Here is a 24,800-nt window from a genome sequence, read left to right as displayed (position 1 = left end):
CAAGTTTGATGGTGCTGAGATCTGACACCAAAAAGACATCCTCCTTGTCTCATGAGTAATTTAGCATCTATGAATTGAACTTATATCCTCAATTATAAAAATGTGAATACAGTAATTTTTTTATTTAATAAGAAAATAACTGAAAAAAGGCTCAGTATCTTACCATGCTTTTGAAGTAAATATGACCTTTTGATGCACGTGTTGATACCCTTCCAATCACAGCTGCTTCCCATTTCCACTGCATTTGTCTTCTGTTTTTCTACAAATATAAAACCATTTGGGCCAAAGTCCGCACCTGGGCTCTCTGTACATGGTTGTACATGAAAGGTGCTGGGCCTGATGGCACACAGGGGCTGCATGCAAGCGATTCTTACTGAATTCAGTGGAGACTAACTTGGCTTGCAGCAGCTTCAGAAACATGCCCAATGGAAGTATCCAAGGGGAGAGCATAGGGGCAAAGACCATAAGTGCAATGGAGCAAAGAGAGGGGGTCTATCTTCCAGGGCAATTCCAGCAAATCTCTACAGACCATCACCCAAAATAAACTTTCCAGAAGCATTTAACAGTGGCAGAGATGGCACTATAATCTCTTGCTCTCAATCGCAGAAAGATTATCAATCACGAAACATTATCTAAGTTACACTGATCCATTAAAATAAATTACATGACTTCAGCACCCGTTGTGCAGAATACTAACATCCAAAGTTCAAAGCAGCAAAACAATAGGTATCTGCTCATGCATTTATCAAATGCTAGGTTAGATGAGAAAAACACAGCTACTAGACCACTACTGGATTTCAGGAATCTCTCTTCATTTCCTCAAGTGCGTGATATGGTGGTATCCTGAGTGATACCAAAGCTAAAGCAGAAAACACATTACATGCACAGGAGTTCTGAATCTAAAGCAAGTACAACGTGTCTGAGGATATTGCTGATGTGACTGGAACAGCAAAATGAACATGTACGTAAACCCGTATTTCCAACCTTTGGCACCTGCAGTTAGACTCCACCAGACCCAAAGTAAAGATGTACCATTCCCCATGGCATGCTGCCAGGTACAGACTGGTCTGATGGTTTCTACTTAAATTACTCTATCCCCTATCCTGGCGAACAACTGCATGATCAACAAGTGACTCGAGCAGTGTTGAAGGTTTTAGGCCCTACCTAGTATCTTCAGCAGGATCTGGAAGACAGGGAGTGGTGCAGACCACATCAGAAATTATAGCTGCCCACAAATTTTAATGCTGGAGCATGGAAAGCCACACATTCCTGACTCCTGACAGATTCAGGCAGGAAGTACTGTAAGGACCACACAGCCTCTTTTCAATCTCCTGGAAGTAGCAGCACTACTGCCTGCTCCCCAGTCCTTACCTGTTTCTTGTAAAGGGTGTTAAGCAACGAGCTTCTGCTTGGAAAGAGTGAACTCTTTGTCAACTTTCCCCTCACCTTAAGATCAAATGAGCCTGGAAGGCAGCCAGTGCCCCCCAAAAAACAGTCACAATTTTCTGTGTCTTCCCGAATCTCGCAAGTTAGTAGAGTTAGTCAAATTAGGGACTGAACAGATGTGTGCAAGAAAAAGCAATAATAGGGATGAAGAAAACAATGTGATAAATGAAGGAGAAGAGAACAGGAAAGGGCTGTGATTTTTTTTTCCCTTGTTGTCTAGCATCTTCTTTCCAAGATACAAAATCACATGGTGTTGCACCTCACAACAGGAGGCACCTCTGGTGCCTCAGGTACCACTTGGCACTAGCTTGCACCTGACCTGGGGCTGGGTGTCCTCAACCAGGATGCATTCTTCTGCCACGCTGGGACACAAGACACCAGTCAAAGCTGGGCGTTGACCTGATGGTCTGTGTGTCCAGAACACAGGGTCACCCAGCAGCACTGGCACAACAGTGCCCTTCTGCCTCCCTATGTGAGACAAGCCTAGCTGCAGAAGAATAAGAAGGCTGGAACCAGTTGCATCAGTCTTGTGTTCAGCTAGTGAGATGACTCTACAAATCTTTGTCTTTCCTAAGTAGAGTATTGGCCAGGCAAGAGTTGGGCTGTTGCACTGCAAAGGAAGTTACTGCTGTCCCTCACCATCTGGGAAAGAAAACAACAAGCAGATCCAGCATGCCCATAGCTGGCTTAAAAATAAAAAATGGAACAGAAAAGAGAGGAAAAATCCTGGTTCTTTTATTATCACCTTTTCTGAGGCTCTTTCCAACTTTGATAAAGCCATAACAGCCCTACACAAACCCCTCCCCTCTTTCCAGCAGAGGAGCTTTCAGAAACTCTGTTCCTTAAAGAACAAAAGGAAGAAGAACGTACCATGCAGCAGGGAACATTTATTTTCAGGGTACAACTTTTAAGTAATTCCCAATAGTTCAGACTGTGAATAGACTAGGGATGAGACACTTAAGCAGGGACTATGGAAACTAAAGTCTTATCTGCAGTTGTACCCATGCGCTGGCAAGTCACTTCTTCACTCTGTGCCTCTGTTTCCACCTCTCACCTTTTAATCTATCTTCCCTATCTCAGCTTTGAAGCTAGCTCTCAAACATTTGCATTGAACTTACACCTTCAAAAATCTGGCCTTAGTTCTTTAGGACAGAAGCTACCCCAGTACATAGAAAAGAAGATCTACTCTTCATGGGAGACACCAGACACTACTCTGATAAAAAAAGCAACCAATAAAATTTGAAAGTTAACAAACAAGAATAGATCTGTGCGTCAAAAGCAGGTCCCAAATGCCTCAAGGCTCAGTGTCATTAGCACTAAAACTTCAGTTAAATATTACCACAACTTCTTGACCACTGCCTTGGGAATTAGATGATGTCCAGTCTCTGATGCATTGATATAGTGTCTATGTTTGTTTAGGGTTAAGTAGCTGCGACAAGAGATAACGTAAGCTGTGGTCTCTGTGACTGGGAACTACAGCTTAGTGAAGAAAGACTTGCCTAAGATCTTCAGCGTGCCTAAGATCAGGCATTATTCCTCATTTAAAGCATTCCAGTTCACGTTGAGAGAGCTTTCTGAAACTCCTATTACCAACCTCTCAGAGTTCTCACTTCAATCTCAGCTTTGTGCAAGCAGATATTTTGTAATTTCTTTAAGCACTGCCATGAAAAGTGGAGAGCAGGTAATGTGGGGACCAGCCAGGCTGTCCCAGCATGCTGATCCCAGCCCTGATCTCCATGGTACAAACAAAATATGTCCAAGTGCTAAAACAAGTTGTGGAAAGGGAGAGAAAGACAGAGAAAAATCTGATTTGCGGACATGTCTCTCAGTTAAGATACCACAGCGCAACCATACAGGAAGCTGAGAAATAGCTGTCTAATGTCTTGCGTGGAGTGACCTATATTTCCATTCATGACGGGTTGCTGCCTACAATCCTGGCACAGAAACACTTTGTAAGAGAAAAACTAACAGGAAATGCAACAATGGCAAAGACTAAAGGGATGATCAAAGGACCCAAAGCAAAGGGTTCTTGATGAACTTCAACAGCCCTGAACTGGGAAGTGCCTTCATCCAGGCTCAGACTGTGCTCACCTCTTCCCAAAGCTAAGCCTAGCTCAAGTATGAATATTAAACTACTATGAGGGTACCGGGCTGAGGAAAAGAAGGAGGAATTTAAAAATTGTGTGTAGGGTGGAAGATAATCAAAAAGCATCAATAAGACTACTCCATGTGCAAGGAGATGAAGAGAAAGAACCTCAAAACTATGGTATGTCTTCCTTGGGAGAGAAACAAGCAGTAGATGCATGTTTTGGGGCACAAGTCTCTCTCATTGCTTCATATCTGTTTTTTCTCTGACGCCTTTAATCATTCTGCTAAATAGTCTTCACACTGTTGAAGATGCTTCCGTGTTGCTCCAGTTTTTACTGTCTGTGGACTCCTGAAAGTTAAAGTCATGCAGCATAGTCTAATTTGCTCAAAGGTATAGCAGGATGGACTTCCAACAGCCTTATCTCTATTTTCTCCCTTCACGCACTCTTTCATAAAGTGAAGCGCATGTGATTTGAGAGACATTGGGGTAATGAAAATGGAGACAGGAAAATATTTTAGTGAACTGGGCTCGTCAACAGTCTGTCCAGAAAAAGGAAAACTTTGCAAATACTCCAGCTTCATTAAAGCTTTTGTTGATATGACTGTGCCGCATTTATTTGGAAACATTTGAGGCTACAACATCCTTCAATTATTTGTACTTTGAAAGTGGCCTTTATATCGGCTTCCTAAAGCAATGCAAAAGACATATTTTCTAGAGAGTGCCCCAGCTGAAAGGGCTGATTGTTTGTCAGTTTTGGGAACATTTCTGTACATATTCCACAAAAGCACACATATGGCATATATTGACCATGACCTAGAACATATGCCTTCTCCCTGCAGATGTACCAGGATCTCTCAGACCTCTGACTTTAGTCGCATGCTTTTTTTACCATTATTTCCCTGCTAGTCAATGGGAATAACTAATAATTTCTGTTCTCTGCAAGGCCTATCATCCTATTAATAAAAATGCAGGAACAACAACAGCAACAAATTTAAACAACTGCTGTATAAGCTTCCACATAAAAGTGCCACACAGGTGACTGGTTACACTTAGAAATGGTTTTCTTAGTTGCCGGGTTGTAAAACAATCTACAGAAAGGCCAGCAGATTAACAGGGGTCCCAGGTATCTGGCTATCTTCAGTGCAATTCTGAATAGTGTCAAAACCTTTCTCATCATTTTAAGGATATGCTAGTTTAATACTGTGCTTACAGGACAATGCTGCATCGCACCTCTGTGAAATGGTCTCTTGCACATTCTCTCTTTGTACTGCTGTATAAGCCAAAAAAGTGTGCCAGAAATTGTAGTGAAGCAGAGCATGTTTACTTTCCTGGAAAAGCCATTATAGGCTGGTTCTTTCACTGCAGTGCCCTCCAAGCCTTAACACAAAGTATACATCCCTAGCAGCATGTAGCCTCTCTTCCCTCCTCCTTCCTCTCCCCAAGCCCCAGCCATTTCATGGTTCCAGTGGATGGTTACTGTTTATCACTGGCTGTCATAAAACCCCAAATTGCTAGACTTCCACAGACATGCAAAACTGGCCATAGTGCAACATTGCCTCTGCAGCTGTTAAGGCTTTTTGTTTGCTGGGTATTAATAGGAGATGAGTTCTGTTCTGCTGGCATTCGTGCTGTAATTTGGAAGCAACTCCCTCTCTGGCTCACACCAATTAGGTATCTGTCTGGCAACATTATGTTGCAAGTTTGTGATATGCAAAGTGGAAAGGCATAGGCTTCTCTGGGAAAGATATTAGACCTTTTCAAGGTGAAAAAGTAGATCACTGACACAAACTTTAAACATCTGTGGTATCTGAAAATGCTGTATGGGTATGAATTAAGAAATTATCTTTGTTTTGAAAAGTGATAGGGCTCTCTAGATGGTGTTAAACCAGGCTATCAGCAAATTCAAAAGCAATGTGTATTTTACCCAAATACCCCCAAAACATAGAAGCATGTTCCAAAAAGAGAAAACTATTTTGCATTGTCATTGACCTACCACACAAAAAACATTTTCTTAACCTAGTGAGATTTTAAATATACCTGAAAAAGTAACCCTTAATGACTCCAACTGGGTAATCCACTGAGAATAACGTGGAAGTATAGCTTAAACAACAGAGCAGCATCTGAAATTGCAGAATTTCAGTTTTACAAAAGTACAAGAAGTGCAGTTAACACAAAAAATGGCTTCAATTTCTTGCTGTGCTTTCCTTTGTGTTCGCCACTCCTGATGCACTTCTACAAATCTCTCACAGTATCGCTAGTTTCTTCTGCCCATAGCAGCAGCATGTACACAATACCTGTCTAGCATCATCCTCCAGGCTGATGGGTTTTGCCAGTAATTATCATTACAATTGCGTCCAATAGAAGATTTCTGTTGTGATAATCTGCCACTATGAAGAAAATAACTTACAGCCACTTTTGCCTTTACTCACTCCTATTCCAGGTCCAGACCATTGCATGCAAATTACTATCTACAGTGATTAGAAGTCAGTATTTTATTAAGCACCTGAATAGTGGTTTTATGTATGATGACTACAGGTTACATAGTTAGAGTGTCATATTTCATTTGCTTGTTAATTTTCAAAAATGCAGGAAAGAAAGGATAACTAATTGAAGAACATTAAGGCTTTTGAACAAAATACTCCCAAACACATTATATATGCCTCCAGAATCAAAATATAGAAAATGAGTAATAACTCTCTATTTACTTGGCCTCATTCCTAATGCTTCTTTTTTCATATTAATGGGAATTTCACTGTTGCACATCAGCCAATCTTTTAATACCTTTGATTTTTCTAGTTCCCTCATATAGCTCTCTAATAAAAAAAGTTCAGAAATGTCTTTTTAAGTTCTTTATGTCAAGTGTCTGGCTGGTCACAGCATAAGGGTAATTTCCTTAAGTGTGGTACAAAAACACCCTGTGGGGAGTCCTAAAGTCTAACTGTTGGCAAAAGAAAAACTTTGACTTCTGAGGTTGGACAGGATGATCCCTATGGTCCCCCGATAATGAGCCTATTTTACCTCACACAACAGCACCACCAAAAATGTTAAACCTTTATATGTTTCAAGAATAGGAACCAAACCAGTCTGTGTGGGGTGCCTTAAGTTCTTGGGAACTTTAAATTCTTTATGTAAGGCAAATTCTTTATTTGGTCATACTGTGATTTCCCCTTTGTCATGGCTCCTGCCTGCTACAATGGGCCAAACACTGCAGTGAATACCATAACGTTTTCTGAAGCACTGTGTGGTTGATAAATTGCCAATACTGACTCATGTGGTGAACAGATACCAAGATACAGATAGTTACAGGAAAAGCAAAAGCAGAAATTAAGGGCTGCCTTCACAGGTGAGCTACTCTGTTTTATACAGAATTAATGTTATAATCAGCAAGACTCCAATCAATAGCCATCTAAGCTATAACACAATGCATAGTAAAGCAATACAGATACCTTGAAAATAAATTACTACATCTTAGCTACCTAATACATGCCCTGACAACCACTGAATAAAAAGACTACTGATCTCAGGGAGTGCCTGAGCTACAGATTAACAGGAGCTAAGAATACTCCAGCGGAAGACTCACTAACACTTGCTTACCTTTATACCCTCCTCAAGTCTACACTATTGGCCATTTTTGGAGACAGGACACCAGCTCAGGTTAACTTTGGACCAACATGGCAATTCTTATACCACATTACTACTGAACATACCCCTTGGCCCTGTCTTCCAGGTTCTCTCAGTTCTGTAGTGAATGGCAAGAAAAAGAAAATAGATTTCTTTGGTGAGTTTGATTTTGATGACCAGTATCCTGATTCCTGCAAATACCACCATATTGTGTGCTATGCAACATAAAAGAAGATCTCTGTCCAAAAAATAAAAGTGTGAAGGAAGGTGGTTTACACCATCCTCTTTGGATAGAAAATACATGAGGTTTTCAGATACAGCAGTTTTTAACATAACATTTAATCAACTGCAAAGCTGTGTACTTTCATATGTAAGTCACAACAATGAGCAGGAACCCTCAGATATGCCTTCAGATATATAAAATTCACATACATCAACATTGTTCACTGCTTTAACTCCCCACTTCAATAGTCAAGTGGCTCTAAGAGTATCTGCATGTACTGTTATTTACTACTGCCTACTTCATTTTCTCCTATTTTAATTCTGGACAGGGCAATGATTTGTCCTTGATGAGTGCGCTGGTACATAATCTCAGGGCTGAGATTCACAACCTAGTCATGGCAGCATAACAAATTACCACGAGGCAGCAACTCGTCAAGCGTGGGCTGCCCAACTACAGTGTAGTATGACTTAGTTTTAAGCACCCATGAAAGATGGTTATGCTAGGTTGCATTTTCTTATGGTAGGGCAAGTGAAGAATGTACATGCAATCAATTAACAACAGCTACTGTGTCTCAGCTAATGGGGGCAACTTATTAAGCTGACATATTTCATTGTGCAGTTGAGACTTTAATGAAATGTGGCCCACCTGAATAGACTTTCTCCTAAGCATTTCTCACACTGCCTCTTTCTTTTCTGTTGTAGATTAGGCAGGAAAGCTACCGCAGCGCAGTCCCACTTCCACCCTTCCTCAATAAACTGAGGTCCTAAGGCCTCATCAAAACCCAGTTCTGGGATTTTATATCTCCTCTCCACACTTCTTTAACAGCTAAAAGAAAGCATGATCAGTCTCATGGATTAGTAACCACAGCTCAAAGAAGCAGCTGCAAATTAGAGTCTGCTTTAAAGGTTAGATCCTGTAATGTATTTCTGCCTCCAAATCAGGATAACTAAAACCAGTGTTCTCATATATTAAACAATTTCCCATAAATGTATTTTTCAAAACACAGGATATAAGCATCCCGTATGTCCTGTAGACATTTCAGCAGCTCCCTTAATTCTTTAGAACAACATTCTCAATTTAACTTAACACTAGGAATTACAGACCATCACCAATGCTTCATACTGCAAAGAAATAACCTGTTTCTACAGCTGAGTACCTGTAAAATGTCTGCATGTAGCATCCTTACTGATACCAGATACTTAAGGTCAAAGTCATAGATTAATCTAATCAAGTATAACTCATATCCTTTCCAAATCCTTTAGAATTTAGGCTATGTCAAAGATTCCATTGATTGCTCTCAAATTCAGACAGTCTTAAACAGATATACCTGACTGTCACGCAATTTATATATGCTTTTACAAAACTTTGAATTTTGCCCAGCAGTCTAAGGTAGATCATTGGAAACATTCAGTACAATTGAAAAACTGAAATTGTTGCATGTTAGGCTTCTTCATGCTTAATGCCTCCTTAAGGATACATGTAGCTCTTCCACCACAAATGTTTTGCTATAGATCTCGGTCCAGTCTTTTGACTGGACCCTATTTTCTGTTCTCCAAAGACGACCATGAATTCCTTTCACACTAGCACATGGTAACTCTTTGAAAAGAAGAAGGGCTTGAACGGTCAGGTTCACTTCAGTCAGGGATGTGGGACTGCCAAGCCTGAAAATGTTAACTTGCTGTACAAGGTACTTTGCAGAAGCAAATTCAGTGTTTCTGTATTTTGATTGCGAAGCGGGGTGGAAAAGAGTTACACTGCATTGCATCAGATGCTCTGGGTAATATATGAATATGAGGAACAATTAATTTGAAACCAGTGTACCTTTCTGCAACTACATATTGTTATACTTTTATCAGTCTCAATGATGATCAGAACTCGACCCTTTTTACCTCTGAATCCACCTGAATCTGGTGGAAGTCAGATGCACCATGAAGTTTTCCAGTTGAAAGTCAGTGTGAATCTTCCTGGAGTGAGAATATGCCCCGAGTTCCTCTTTTCCTTAATACCATAATAAAGTTAATGCAGCTAATTACTAATGATATAGCCCAAATAACAGCAAATGGATTAAAACACTTATTCATAACTGTATAAAAAAAAAAGTAAATAAGACAATGTCCACAATATTTATTTGCTCACAGAAACTGTGGTTTTCTACTCCTTAAAATGTTTCAGTTCTTCTCAATACAGTCAAAGATTTTGGTAACATTTTTTGCCTTTCCTGAAGGACATATTGTGCATAAAAACATCATAAGAACAACTTAAGCAGTTCAATTATCTTTCTACAGTGACTGAATTATACTATAGCAGGATTGGAAAAATACTTACGCTCCACAAAGTAGGAGCTAGCATCAATCTTCCAGATAATCTGACCACGGTGAGAGCCATTGACGCCACGGTTCTTGTAGTCCAAAAAGTTTTCGGACAAGACCTCATCTATAAACAAAGAAAAGAGTCTCATCAAGTGCCTATTATGACAACATGCATAGCAGAGTCAGGCTAAAAATACGCCTTTGGCTTGACAGAACATAGTAGAGCTGCTAGACAGCTTGGCACCACATGTTGAAAAACTAGCTTTTTCACTCATTTATATTTTTAAGAAGTGCAGCTCTCCTTAAAAATCACAGCTTTTTCTGAAATGTAATTTAAAAAAATACATCCCTACAAAATTCTCAAAAATGAAAACACCTAGCTTAGCATAGATGAACCCCTACCTAATAAAACATTATCTAGCCATAAGAGAGAACATAGCAAAAAATAATCACCCCTTTGCACAAACTCTTCCTTCAAAAAACCCCCCACAGAAAATAGTTATGTGTAGGCATCTGTACTACAATCACTTGTATCACAACAGATGTGGTTATTTCTTGCAGCATACATCAAAGGTATTTATTTTTGAAGAATCCCATTCACTGGGTGCCTTCACAGCTCTTGGCCTCCAAAACCAAACGACTAACAACAAAACACTGTCCCCTCGCAGTGTTTTGAGACACCTAGCAGCTGCCAGACTACCAAGCTGATCTTCAGAGAAATCAAGGAGTAATCTATTAAAAATGAATAAACTCTAAAAAGTTGCTGAAAACCAAGGCTGAGGAAGCAACTGCCTTGCATGCACAGGGCTGCGTGTAAATAAAAGGTGGGCAGGTAGTGATCCTGAGGAGCGACCTTCTGGTTGTCCTCACAAGTAAGTTTTTAGTCTGCTTCCAAGTTTCATTTCAGACTGCTTCAACAAGCTCTTTTCCAGACCAATCTGCAAGCCCTATGCAGTGTAGATGTTAACAAAGGCATCCTGGCCTCCAGGCAAGGGCCTGGTTCTTGACCCTCTTTTATCCAACAGCTTAAAAACCAGGCAGCGAGACCGTGCTGCAGCCTCAGGGCCACGCTCGCCAACTTACTAGCTTACACCAGGCTTTCAAGCAAACAAAAATGCACATATTGCCACCATATCAGGCCGGCACTTGTTGTTTTGATACAAAGAGCGCAGCAAAAATAAAATAGACATATGGGGACATTTACAGCCTGCCAGAGGCAAGCGGGACTCACAGGCAGTGGCCTGTAGGAGCCCAAAATGGCCACGAACTCAAGCGGCTGAAGCAGCAACCCAGGATGGGCCCGGCCATGGCCTCACTGCTCCGGCTTCAGTGAGATGAAATGGATTTTGCATCTGTGCCCTGCCAAAGCAAAAGGTCGCGATCTCTACCTGCGGAGACCAGCCAGCAACCTCCTGGATTTTTCCTCTTGGCAATGAGAACAAATTTAATCTTAACAGAGATTTGTACGAACGCTTTTTAACCAACTCAACCTTGCTATGGAAACAATCCTGGGTGGGTCCTGAGACTCAGTTCTGAAGACAATTATGTTAATTACTAGTCACCCTAAAAGCAGAGGAAAAATGTGAAGTACTCAATCCAAGATTAAAATACATCAACTGTAAACTCCCTGAAATACTTGCTTCGTTACCACGTAGGTCAATGAGAAAACAAAGATGATGCCATGCAACAAGGGAGACCATGCCTGAGGACAGGGACAGATTGACAGTGTGACCAACTGCAGAGCAGAAGAGGCAGCCCAACGGATAAAGCCAAGAAACTCAAAGACTAGCATATTATTTTTATATATATATATATATATATAAAAATGTCAAACAACATAGACTTCTAAATCGAAGGAAACTACACTTTCACTGAAAGAATAAAGCAGCAAGCAGATGCCAATGTTGTCCTGTTAGTTTTACATAGTTGTGCTCTCAAGGGAGGAAGGTAAGCAGGCTACCAGCACTGAACTCTTTGGTGCCACTCTCTTGAGGAATTTACAGTAGAAATCCTTTTAAAGGGGTCATTAATGATTGCAATGGATAATTATAAATGGCAATACTATCTACAATACATTTTCCCTTTGTTGACTTGCTAATTGTCAGCAATTATTTCACTAGCTGTGTGTCACACTCTGTGTTAAAGTGGAAACCTTTCAGCACATTCACATAGTACATCTCTGCAGTAACCCTTCAACGGTAAAATCCTCTGGTATGATTTCTGTTCTTCCTCTGTACTTTATAACTGCTTGTGTCTTCTTTTAAATGCCAAATTATATATAAAAAGAGGGCAGGTAAGTATACACCATTACTCTCAGAGCTTTGGCTTACTAATGACTACCTTCAGTAAAGGACCATCCTGGATACAGATTATCCAGAATTACCCACATAGTTCTGTAGAAGTAGGAACACTTACATACACATGAGGAGATTTAAACCTATGAACTGTCCCTTTTGTTTTGGCAGGGAAAACACTTTATACTTAAATGTGAGCATGTACTGAAATGTTGCACTGAGCTGAAGCCTGGGAACCCTGCCTGGCCCCTCGTCCTGACAGGGCAGAGAGAGCATCCCTCAGCTCAGGCATGCTGCTCTCTGGCTTCATCACTCGTGACGTTTATTTGTCATATTTAGTCTCTGTAAGCTGCTGAAGATGCTCCAACACCTGCCATGTTATTAAGATGCATGGGTAATTACTGTTCCTCAAGATATATTGTTTATAAAATACCATGGTTGCTTAAGGAGACTTAACTGAGCTAGACTGGATGGCCTTGCCTAAGAAATTGCAGACATTTTAGGCTAGAGTTTAGTGGCACAAGAGATCCCAGAATCAGATTTAAAATGCTGTGTTCATACGTAGTATCTGTGGGGGCCAGCTGGCACTTCCACTGCATCAGCTGTTGTCTGCTTCCCACAGCTGGCACAAAGGCAGTGTGAACTCTGCATCACACAATCTCTCTAATTTGACAGACATGTCGACATATGCCCATACCCAAACCAAATCACATCCCTATTGCAAGCTGAGCCAGTGGGGATGACTGCAGCAAGCCCTTTCCTGCCTTTTGTTGGAAACGTGCAGGAAGCCTGGAAAATTAGGCTGAGAAAAAGGACCACTCTCCATCTGCGCATCCCAGGTAGAAGACCCCTGAAGGGAAGGGATAATCAAGCCAGTCTGTCTATGGTTACAGCTCACAGGTGAGACCATGGGGAAGCTGGAAGAAGCTGCTCCCACCGACTAGCTTCTGCACGCTGCCTCCTGCCTCGGAGGCGAGAGACAGGGGTGTGTGGGAAGGACAGCATCCAGAGCAAAAGGTCAGGTCACAAAGCACATCAGGGAAGGGATACACACACATGGAGCTAGTCAAGCGCACACAGTTTATGAACAGCGGCCACTGATGAAATACAGGCTCAGGCAGTGGAAAGAATATTTTAGTACGAGTGTATGGAGCTCTGCAATATGCAGGTCACCCCACGTAGGAGCAGCAGAGCCTTTAAGTATAAAAACATTCTTGTAAATAAAAAATATTTACAAATTTCATGATTTAGAAATCCAGTATGTAGATCCTTCTCGCAGCCAGATGTAAGCCCTGTCTGTCACTTTTGAAAAGCTAAGTACTTCCCTCTTTCCGAAGAAATAAAACTTATTTTCAGTCCAACAGAAATTCACGTTAATTGGGATTTTTAAGCCAAACAAATTTTAGCTCTAGAAAAATACATGCAGGTCCAAAAGGGAAATCCTTCTCCTTCAGTTTTTGAAGGTATGTATTTTTGGAAGGTGAAAGATAAGAAAGAAATATCCCCCGGCAAGTTAAAAATAGCAATAGTTGAAACTGGTCAGGAAGTTGGAATGTATGAATATGCCTGATCAACTTGTTTTAGTTGGCAGATGATACTATTCAGACATGCTATTCCCAGAACATGGACATTACATATGTAGCACATTGACAAAGAAAATCGTGCATGTGAAATACACAGCTGTTTAGTGCACTACGTATGTGCATATATGTGTACATATGTTTATCAACATTCATGCCATATGTAAGTGAACAGACGATATGGTATGTTAAAGAGAAAGAATACGTGCAAAGGAAAACAAATTTTATTTCATATTTCTACCGAGAATCCCTGTAACAAAGGAACTGACCTTAAAAACATGTTGCATCTCAATTCCCAAAGGTAAATGGTGAAATGCTTCGTTTCACCTCCACACAAAATGAAGAGCAGAGTTAATGCTGCTCCCTTTCATATATTTCAGCCAGCAGCTAATGGCTTTTGACATTTTTCCAATGAAGCATTGTAATGCATCTCCCTCCCTCTATTTTTGAAATGAGATTAACCTTTAAACTAGCTTTCTGCTTAGCTGGCAATCCACTGCACAGCCTGGGTTTGGTCCCGCTTGGCCAAAAAGCAAACACTTTGTGATGGCTCTCTGATCTGCTGCTTCATTTCCCTGGATGGTAAATAGCTAATCAAGGAAAGCATCAAATGAGGGAGCATTCGGGATGTGCTGCCCCTTTGAACATCATCAGCTGGTCCTGGAGCTGGAGACGAGGACAGTGAGGGCATCTAAGACGAGGAGCCAGCAGACATTGCTCTCTGCCTCCCCGGCTCTGGGGCACACAGACGTGCCGGCTGCCTCTTGCTGGTGAGAGGGATGGCAGCTGCAGACCTGCAAAGCTGTGCTGGGACAGGAGCAGCAGCAGCCAGACCTCCTGCACCTCGCACAGTCCCTAGAGGAAATGTAGAAGGTGATGCACGACCAGGCGCCAGGCAGCCGGGGCCTGAGCACCAGCCAGAAGGACCAAGGCATGCTAGAGGCAAACATTAGCAAGTGCTTTGGGAACCAGCAGCAATTCTGACAGACTGCTTGTCTTCACCGAACCAGATACCTCCAAGCACAGCCTTCTACTGCTAAAAATATTCTGCGCTGTCACTTCCATGCTGAGCGATCCCAATATACTTCAGAAGCACTATATATAGAGAGAGATAAAGAACCATGGCCACCAAAGAAAGCTATCTTCCAGATGAAAGACAGCAACCAATTGACAAAAAGCATGCCATTTTTCAGAGGAATTAGGGAAAATGTTGATAAAGGCCACCTCTCAAAAAGATCTGTAAAAAAATGTAATGGGGACTTCAAGTGCTGTCAGCAGCCTACACTAAACAGACAGGACCTCAGTACTTGAAAGCTTGCCTGAAATTCCTACAGAGAAGCAAACAGATAGTCAATACATCTTCCTCAGAAGGACTGATGGACTTCAAATTACAAACAGCTGAGTGACCCTTTTGGTCAGTTTGGTTTTACTTAAGAGGCGGAAGTGAAAAACCTACTCCCCTTTCTCAAATAGTATTTTGCTGATATATATGATCAGCCTATCTTTCCATATTCCCCAAGAAAAACAACTACATAATTTAGAACAACCTGGGCTACCTTCAAAGAACCAAATAATTAACATGAGACAGGAACACAATGTCAGACAGGCGCCTGAACTTGACACACTATTCCAGTCTCTTATCCATCACTAATTTGATTTAGCACTACATACTACAACACTTGCTTTCTATAAGCTTAATGCAATTATGGTGTAAAAATAGAAGCTACGCTTCATGTCTTGATCCCTTATGAATAAGAAATGCTGTACTTCTGAAATTACAGAAGAACTTATAGTCTTTAGCCAAACAAATTTGCTTTAGCTTGGAATTTAGAAGTCCTTTTGGCCAATATGTATCTCTGTACTATAATGACATATGAAGATAGTTAGCAAAATGCTCTTAAAAATAATTTTCTGTAAAAAGAGGCCAAGCTCTGGTTGATCTGTTGTGCAATTTGCATGGAAAGCTGCAGTAAATGGACATTGCAAAGCACAGAATATCAATAAAATTATTTTGCAAGATAATACAAGTGTAAGCCATGGATAACCTTCCCATTTCTGATGTTTCTTCTCTTACCACCCAATTTATCACCTGAAGAACACAAAAAGATGACAACAGCCTCTGCAATTCACAATGGCAGCTCATAGTGAGTTGTATCAGGCCATGCCAGTGTCCCCTTTTGCAACCCTTTAGCACTGCAAAAACCTAGCCCTTGGAAACCGTGCTTCCAAAGAGTTGTACAATACAAGGGGTCATCATTCTGCAGGGGAGGAGCTATTAATAAGAAATGTATGCAGAAGATGCAGATAGCCATTTGTTACTTACAAAGATACCATAGTAAAAAAAAAAACAAAACCTCACACAAATAATAGCTATCATTATAGGAGTCAATAGGAACGCTTCCACTGACTTCAGCAGCTACAGATCCAGGTCTAACATGGATCGAAATATCACTGTTAATTCATTTGCCAATTTCTGCTGGAGACAACGAATATACTGCAGTTCACAGTTAGCATCCCTCCTTCTATAGCTTCTTGGGTAGAAGAGAACTGGAAAACAAGGGCTAATCCTGCCCTGGTGCTGAAACCTCAGTCCTTGATCTAAGAGCTATGCATGTGCTTTGTTTCAAGTACATGAATGGTTCCATTTTAATCCCACAAAAATTAACCCCCTACCCAGTTAAAGAAAAGTAAATTGGGAGGGAGAAAATGTGAACAATGAATGGAGAACAGCAGTGAGAGGAAGACATGGCAAGAGAAAGACCAAAGGAAAGTAGGGAGATAAAACAGCATAAACTGTAATAAAACAGGGATAGAGCTGGAGAAGTTGCAACAATTCTTGGTCCCAGAAGGCAGAAAATGCTGTCCTAAGTAAAACTGCTCTAGGCACACAGAAAGGTAGGCACGGTAGGTTTAAAACATGAACTACCTAATCTGAAGCAGAAAGAATTACACATAAAACCCAAAGGACACCTGTTGTCCACTCCCAAAATCAAGGAGTTACAACTTTCAGCAAAATACTTTTACCTTTGAACATATACCTTACTTTCACAGCCATATATGACATTATCCATTACCACTTCAGCAGCCTCCAAAATACTGCTGGGAGATATCATTCTCATCTTTCATGACACTGATACCAAAAAAAAAAAGCAAACAAGACTGCCAATTACAGAGACCCTATTAAATTTTGGGGCTGATATCCCTATGGGTTTTCAGAAGGGTCTAGATGAACTGTGGATCCAGTCCTTCCTCACTGTCCTGCCCTCCTTGCACTTGAGCTAACCACATTGAACGTCTGAGCTCTGTCATTTGAGGGACTTCCCTCTCCTTCCCTGCAACAGTGGAGCTTCTGGCTAAAAGCAGAGCTGATGGCAATGGGCCCTATTCTTCTATGGTATCTTTGAGGTGTTTGGGATCTGTGCTCCAGTGCAACCCATCACTCATCATTTCTCCCCAGTAACCACAAATCTTCTGCTGAAAACGTAGACAGAATGGGGAAAGAGAAAAGCTGAACTGGGGCTCAGCATTAACAGCTTGTGGGGGCTAAAAAACCCACAGCAGGTGTTAGGTTGCAGTGGAATGGACATCTATCCAGTAATACTGGTGCCATTTGGTTCTGCATACACTTAAAAGTGTGAGAGTATCCACATAGCTCTCATTGCTACTTCAGCCATACCTGTCCCAGCTACAGACTTCTGCTTTAAAGCTCCTGCACTTCCAGATTCATTCTCACCACTGTAGCAGATGGACCACATCTGGGTTTTAGTACAGCAACAGCTATACTTGAGCTATGCATTGCACAAACTTCTCCACAATTAATGACATCCAGCTTGCACACAGAACTGAAGATGAGAGGGAGGAATCCAAACAAAGATGATCATGACTGCCTCAGTGCGTACTGAAAAACTGAAGATACGCAATGTGTGGTGAGGTACAACATGGAAGAGTTCTGTTTGCTTGTTTTCAATATAACAACAGTTCCAAAGTTCTCACAGTCAGTGGAAGCTTCCCAATTGATTACAGCGCAATGTGGAAAATGAAGATTAGGAAAAAACAGTGCACCCATGAAATTTGCTAGAAGATCCTGAAATAAGAGATGCTGCAGGCCCAAGGCAGTATAAAGACGTGATATAAAGCGACATAGGAAGATCTGAAATGTGAACAAGGATGACACTTGTCCAGGTTAACAACATTCATTAAATAGGGGGGAAATAATTTGCAGTTATTTGAAAAATGGGACTTATAGCAATGTTGAAAGACACAACAGCAGACAGTAACTTGACAAGTGTTTGTGATCTGATACAGCAGCAAAAAAAACCCTCCAAATACAACTCAGATGTGTGCACTGAAGCACCACAGTGCAAAGAATCTCTTGAGAATCTAGAGTGATTTTATCTGAAAAACAGTATTCAATTATAAGCTTATTACAAAGTGAAAGATCTTCAGTGAAGAAAAAATATCTTTAGGGCTGGAGAGATCAATGGATGAGAAAGATTACAAAAGCTAAACGCATACACAGCCATTACAGTAGCTGTGAAGGGCAGCATGGGAATATTCAAATGTTATGAACAGCGTGTTTAAATGTTATCAACACTAAGGAGGGGGAACGATTTAGTTTGGTTTAGAAAACTAAAAGAAGAAAAGCCTATGCTGAACCTTCAAAATACACACGGCTAGCTTGACAACCTCTACAGAACAAATCTTTCTGCTTTAAACCTTATCCTGACAAGAATTTTATACTTGTGCTGTCCACAGTTTGTGTTGTGACTGATTCTACCCAGTCAATGGCCTGAATGTGCTGCATGGATTTTGCTTCTTTCGCAGGATTGAGGCCAAAACCTGGCTTTTGGTGCCCCAATATCCCCCACTGACTGATTTCTTCAGAAATGCTATAGTCGGTGATCGTTACTGGCTTCAGGATCAGTCTGGGCTATACAGCAATACGGGTCCTCCTTGCACAGCACAGAAGCAGTTTTATCCATGGGCATAAGGACCCTGGAAATTGCTGAGAAGGCATAAGACTGATGTACTCCCTTGTCTACATTATTTCCCTCTCCTGATATTCAGGATGACAGTTAAAGCGGAAACCTCCTTTCCACCCATTCACCTAGAAAGAGGTTCATAATACCATAGCTGTTATTTTATGGAGAAATACTAAATTAAAATGGGAATCTTCTGGCACACAGTAAACACCTCTACCACATATTAAAGATATTTAAGGAAAAGAACTTGCAACCTACAGGCTTCTTTACCATGACTTCCCTGAGAGACCATAAAGCACACCACCACTGCACCAACTCCTCTACAAAAGCTTTTTGGTGCATTGCTACTAACAACGTTAACATGACACAAATGACGGAGGTGAACCTTGGAAGCACTGAAAGGGAGAATGGATCAGAAGCCATACACGTTGGGAATATTCAGACACCCTTGCATTTTAGTGTTGACTGTATCTACTTATAAAGGGGTGAATCAGAGGCAAAATCTGTGTTCACATCACACTTCATGGGTCTGGAAACAGCATATCTTGGTTTCGTCTGGCTGAAGTGGTCCACCAGATGCAGAACTGGGAAAGGCAAAGTGACTCAGCCTGGTAAAGAGAAGTCACTCTCGCTGGATCCAAGAGCAGCCAGGTAAAGGTAAGCCACATTGGAACAAAGAACTGATATCACTGCACTAATATATCTTCCAAGGCCTATGATACCCTCTCTGTTCAGCATTTGTGCAGGCTTTCTATTGGTTTTTTTTATGACAGGTTTGCTCCTCTGATGCTTTTTATTCCTGAAATAAATAGTGCTGTGCTCAGCGAAAGCTGTCTGGCCACTGGGCACCTCTGTCGATGTTTTATGGAGAGAACAGAATTGCAGGTGTCTAACAAAACTTAACCTGCTGAGACGATCACAGCTAGCCACGGCCACTGTCCCCAGCCTGGCAAGATACCCAACTACAAGATGACCTACTGAGGAGAAGCCCTAAGACCAGAGCGAGGTTCTGTTCCAAAGGTCATAAAAAGACTCGGAAGATGGATAACCCCAGGACACAAGAAATCCAAACGTCAACAAAATTCACTCTAAGCAGGCACATTGTGAAGAGTTTTGTTTTACAGATGGCACAAAAAGGAAGCCTACAGAGGGTGGAAGCAAGGACAGGTATCCTGGGAGGAATACAGAGAAATTGTCTGAGCAGCCAGGGATCAGGTTAGGAAAGCCAAAGCCCTGAATTAAATCTGGCCAGGGATGTCAAGGGCAACAAGAAAAGCTTCTACAGGTACATTGGTGATAAAAGGAAGACTAGGGAAAATGTGGGCCCTCTCTGGAAGGAAACAGGAGAACTGGTTACCCAGGACATGGAGAAGGCTGAGGTACTCAACTTTTTTCCTCAGACTTCACCAGCAAAAGCTCCAGCCACACCACCCAAGACACAGAAGGCAAAGGCAGGGACTGGGAGCACGAAGAACCACCCACTGTAGGAGAAGATCAGGTTCAAGACCATCTAAGGAACCTGAAAGTGCACAAGTCCATGGGACCTGATGAGATGCATCCACAGGTCCTGAGGGAACTGGCAGATAAGGTGGCTAAGCCACTATCCATCATATTTGAGAAATCATGGCAGTCCAGGGAAGTTCCCACTGACTGGAAAAAGGGAAACATAACACCCATTTTTAAAAAGGGAAAAAAGGAAGACCCAGGGAACTACAAGCCAGTCAGTCTCACCTATGTGCCCAGCAAGACACAGAGCAGATCCTCCTGGAAACTATGCTAGGGCACATGGAAAATAAGGAGATGATTGGTGATAGCCAATATGGCTTCAGTAAGGGCAAACTGTGCCTGACAAACTTGGTGGCCTTCTACAATGGGGTTTACAGCATTTATGGGTGAGGGAAGAGCAATGGACATCATCCACCTGGACTTGTGCAAAGCATTTGACACTGTCCTGCACAACATCCTTTTCTCTAGACTGGTGAGACATGGATTTGACAGATGGACCGTCACACTCAGAGTTGCAGTCAATGGCTCGATGTCCAAATGGAGACCAGTGACAAGTGGTGTTCCTCTGGGGTCAGTATTGGGATCAGCGCTGTTTAACATCTTTGTCAGCAACACAGACAGTGGGATTGAGTGCACCCTCAGCAAGTTTGCTGACAACACCATGCTGTGTGGTGCAGTCAACACGCTGGAGGGAAGGAATGTCATCCAGAGGGACCCTGACAGGCTTGAGAGGTGGGCCCGTGTGAACCTCATGAAGTTCAACAAGGACAAGTGCAAGGTCCTGCACATGGGTCAGGGCAACCCCAAGCACAAATACAGGCTGGGCAGAGAACAGATTGAGAGCAGCCCTGAGAAGGACTTGGGGGTGTTTGTTGACAAGAAGCTCAACATGACCCAGCAATGTGCATTTGCAGCCCAGAAAGCCAACCATACCCTGGGCTGCTTCAAAAGAAGCATGACCAGCAGGTCAAGGGAGGCGGTTCTGCCCATCTAGTCGGCTCTCATGAGACCCCACCTCAAGTACTGCGTTCAGCTCTGGGGCCGCCAACAGAAGAAGGACATGGACCTGTTGGAGCAAGTCCAGAGGAGGGCCACAAAGATGATCAGGGGGCTGGAGCACCTCTCCTGTGAAGACAGGCTGAGAGAGTTGGGGTTGTTCAGCCTGGAGAAGAGGAGGCTCCAGGGAGACCTTATAGCAGCCTTCTAGTACCTAAAGGGGGCCTACAGAAAAGATGAGGAGGGACTCTTTATCAGGGAGTGTAGTGATAGGACAAGGGGCAATGGCTTTAAACTGAAAGAGGGTAGATTTAGATTAGATGTAAGGAAGAAGTTTCACTGTGAGGGTGGTGAGGCACTGAAACAGGTTGCCCAGAGAGGCTGTGGATGCCCCATGCCTGGCAGTGTTCAAGGCCAGGTTGGATGAGGCTTTGAGCAACCTGGTCTAGTGGAAGGTGTCCCTGCCCATGGCAGGGGGGGTGGAACTAGATGATCTTTATGGTCTCTTCCAACCCAAACCATTCTATGATTCTATGATAGCTGAAGCAGAGAGGTGGACCAACCATCCAAATGCACAAAGAGAGCCCAAATCAGGGATTAGAGCTGTAATGCTTGGACCCGTAACTCCTAGCCTTATATGCACATTACTGTTTCTAAGATTTTCCATCTCTGCTGGCAGCGTATGACACTTTCTGCTTGTACGCATCAGATGTTTGGTAAAATAGCTGTACAAACAAGTTCTGATCCAAGTCTGATGGCAGGAAAAACGTAGATCTTTCCACTTGCCTCAGTGGGCAACACAGCAACATAAGGCCTTCTAAGCTAAAATCAACCTGGAACATGTTAAACAAATGTTTAAATGTCTCTTAACCAATAGCTTTACAAATTAGATTCATCAGATTATGGTGAATTGCCTTTTGGGGAGAGAAATAACATCAAAGGCTGAAACAGAGGAGGAAAACATGCTGTTTTAAAGCTAAACTTCAGTCACTAATTAGGTCAAGACATTCCTACTTACATAAATTCGAGAGGAACTGCTCTGTTAAAAGCCAGATATGGACAGGAAATTGGACTGTACAAGATTCGTGTATGAAGAAACTTTTAATAAATAGCCTTTAATAATGTTTTGCTTTCCCATAAGAAAATGCTGAAAGAAAAAAGCCTACTGCATATGGGTAAGAAGAGTATAATATTAGCTCTGATAAATTCCCAGCATCATTGTGCACAGACACTGGAGCAAACAATTCTTTCAAAAGTCTGGTTTAAACATTTCTCATTAGCTACTCTACATCAGATATGGAGATGATGTCAGAAGTGAAATCTAGCAGCAGCTAAAGTGCTACTGCAGCAATTATAAGATAGCTCTTTATCTACAGGCAGCTGCCAGCAGTCCATATTAATTTATCTAAGAGGCTTCATACTCTAGCAAATAGTAATAGTAGACGAGATAACAAAGGAGGAGAAAACCTTGAGATAAATAACTGCAAATATTCCATCTGTCTCACAGTAGCCACTAAATGAGAGTTCTTTTTAAAAAAAATATACAAACATGCTATCTTCATTATTCATAACTTTATTCTGGTTTCACTTTTTTTCTTTCCAGTGTGCATCTTCTTTACACATAGCTTTTCTGCAAAGAAAACTCAAATTTCAGAGATTTTTTTAAATAGCAACAGAGCTGTGTTATGTTTTAATTTCTCAGAGAACTCTTTTTGAGTGTTTACATGTATTTTTGATTGTGGATGTGTTTCTGAAAGACTGCTGATATTCATAATACTATAGTTCTCTTGAGGGAAGGCAAATGCACATCTCAGGTGATTTGTTAGAGAATTTACAAGTTCCTCTTCGTAGCTCAGAGCTGATATACAGTATATACAAAGGGAAGTTAGAACATCTCTAGTGTTCAAGCTTAGCAGGAATGAAATGTAATTCCTACTCCTGAAAGCGCAGTATTGTCTTAAACACCCAGAAAGGCTTGTTCTTCCAATTCCCATATTTTTTGTCATCTTACCACAGCTAGTCTTAAAATGCACTGAAGTAATAAGGTCTATATTTTAACAGAGTCAACATTTACTATTCTCCCTTCAACTACGGATTTTTTGTATAGCCCTTCATCAAAATCACATAGGTGTGTATGGATGTTTTCATGCAGCTTTTTTGCCGTAAGACACAACCACCATTTTTTACACTGTTTTACAAGAGATTGACTGGCTGCCTAGTCCATTTCCTGAGACCAGAAGCGAAAGTTAACTCTAATAACCAATTCTAAATCCAGCTTTTACCTGCTTCTACAAAGACTGTTTCCCAGTTGGCCACCCTTAAGAATGTGCACATAGATTGAAGAGGAGAAAAACAGATACCTTGTGATAAAAGCAGCTGTGGCTCTTTCACATGAGGAACAAGCAGCCAGAATTTCCATACAGGGAGGACTCCCTTAACTCTTCTTTCAGGTCACTTTAACCTTTGAATAGCATCCCAAAATACCCTATGCTATTAAAACATATGAGGTACACTATTTTTGCTCTTTTTCTTTTGGAAGCCTTTTATATCATCTGTATTTCTTCAGACTTGGAACATCTTTGTTCTGAAGCCTACAGTTTATTAGGTATCATCAAAATTTTAGTGATGGCAGCGGTGGTGAGAACAGACTAAGTTTTACGCATTTCAAAACCAACACTCGTATTTTGAGATATTTCCTAGAATACTACAATGGCAATGATTAAACTCCTCAAAGGTGAGAACTGCTTTCTGCTCTGCTTTTGTATAGTCCCTTCCTGGGATACCCAGGAGCTCCCACAAGACAAACAACAAATACCAAGTCTAATGATCCCACACCGAGTTCTAAACAAAATCCACAACTCACCGCCTGATACCCCAATGATGCAAATAATTTCTCATTGTTCTCGTGACTCACCACAATATTAAATATTGCTACATTCAAACCTTCAGCTCAAATTTCACCAACCAAAACAATCACAAAAAGGATTGGGCTGTATCCACAAGCTGGCTTTGAGACAAACACTAGAATGACCAGCAGCAATGCCATAGTTAACACTGTTGCCATGCAAGTGGTAATAATAGGCTTCAACACTAATCCTCTATTGAGCAGACTCAGAAAAGCTCATAGTTTCTTTGGTTCTCTTGTTCCAGTCTGGCTGCTAATTCAAAACATAGTCATATATCAGTTTACATTGTGAAGGTCATACCCACAAGGCCAGGAGCATTCCCTCTTTAAACAGGAGTGCAGGCTCATAAAATCTGTGCAAACATACACACAAATCTAAGCCATTAGGGATGTCTGGATCTCCCACCCCTACAGATTGGTCACAAACATCGAATACATGATGCATCAGCGTTTTATTTCAGGTCAGAAGCATGCTTTTGTAATGACCCTTCCAGTTGTCCCCACTTTGTCACCACCAGACTGTGTGATGATCTTTGGGCACACTCAATTCTCTCCTGATGAAGCTAAACTGAAAGATGCACCACAGTGACTCAAGGGCATTCAGTCTGCCAGACTGAGACCGTTCTAAAGCCAGGCCCCCGAAATGCATTCAGCAGATGTTTCCTTCTGCAGACCCATTCCTACCGGTTCGCCCTACTTTGTTAATGTGGATATAGCCATAGTGCCAGTTACCTTCATAGTTTCCATGTGTTTCGCATGTCAAACTAACACCAAAACCCAAGTGATCTTCACAGTCTCCCATGTTTTATCTTTAAGGGAACCAAACCACCAAACCTCACATTACATTAG

General features: G+C 41.6%; 1 protein-coding gene across 2 annotated transcripts in view; it reads right to left on the bottom strand.

Annotated features, from left to right (window-relative positions):
* The window catches only part of HECW1 (HECT, C2 and WW domain containing E3 ubiquitin protein ligase 1), a 183,577-nt gene that overhangs the window by 156,359 nt on the left and 2,418 nt on the right, over window positions 1-24,800 (bottom strand). For both annotated transcript variants that reach the window (XM_010581800.1, XM_010581802.1), the window contains exon 2: window positions 9,705-9,812. In XM_010581800.1, the coding sequence (XP_010580102.1) occupies window positions 9,705-9,812 (108 nt within the window). The remainder of the gene's footprint in view (window positions 1-9,704; window positions 9,813-24,800) is intronic.

The sequence above is a fragment of the Haliaeetus leucocephalus genome, unplaced genomic scaffold (genome assembly GCF_000737465.1).
Source record: "Haliaeetus leucocephalus isolate CR32 unplaced genomic scaffold, Haliaeetus_leucocephalus-4.0 Scaffold808, whole genome shotgun sequence".
Classification (NCBI taxonomy): Eukaryota; Metazoa; Chordata; class Aves; order Accipitriformes; family Accipitridae; genus Haliaeetus; species Haliaeetus leucocephalus.
The sequence above is the reverse complement of the archived record's forward strand: the minus strand, read 5'-3'. Positions and strand labels throughout refer to the sequence as shown.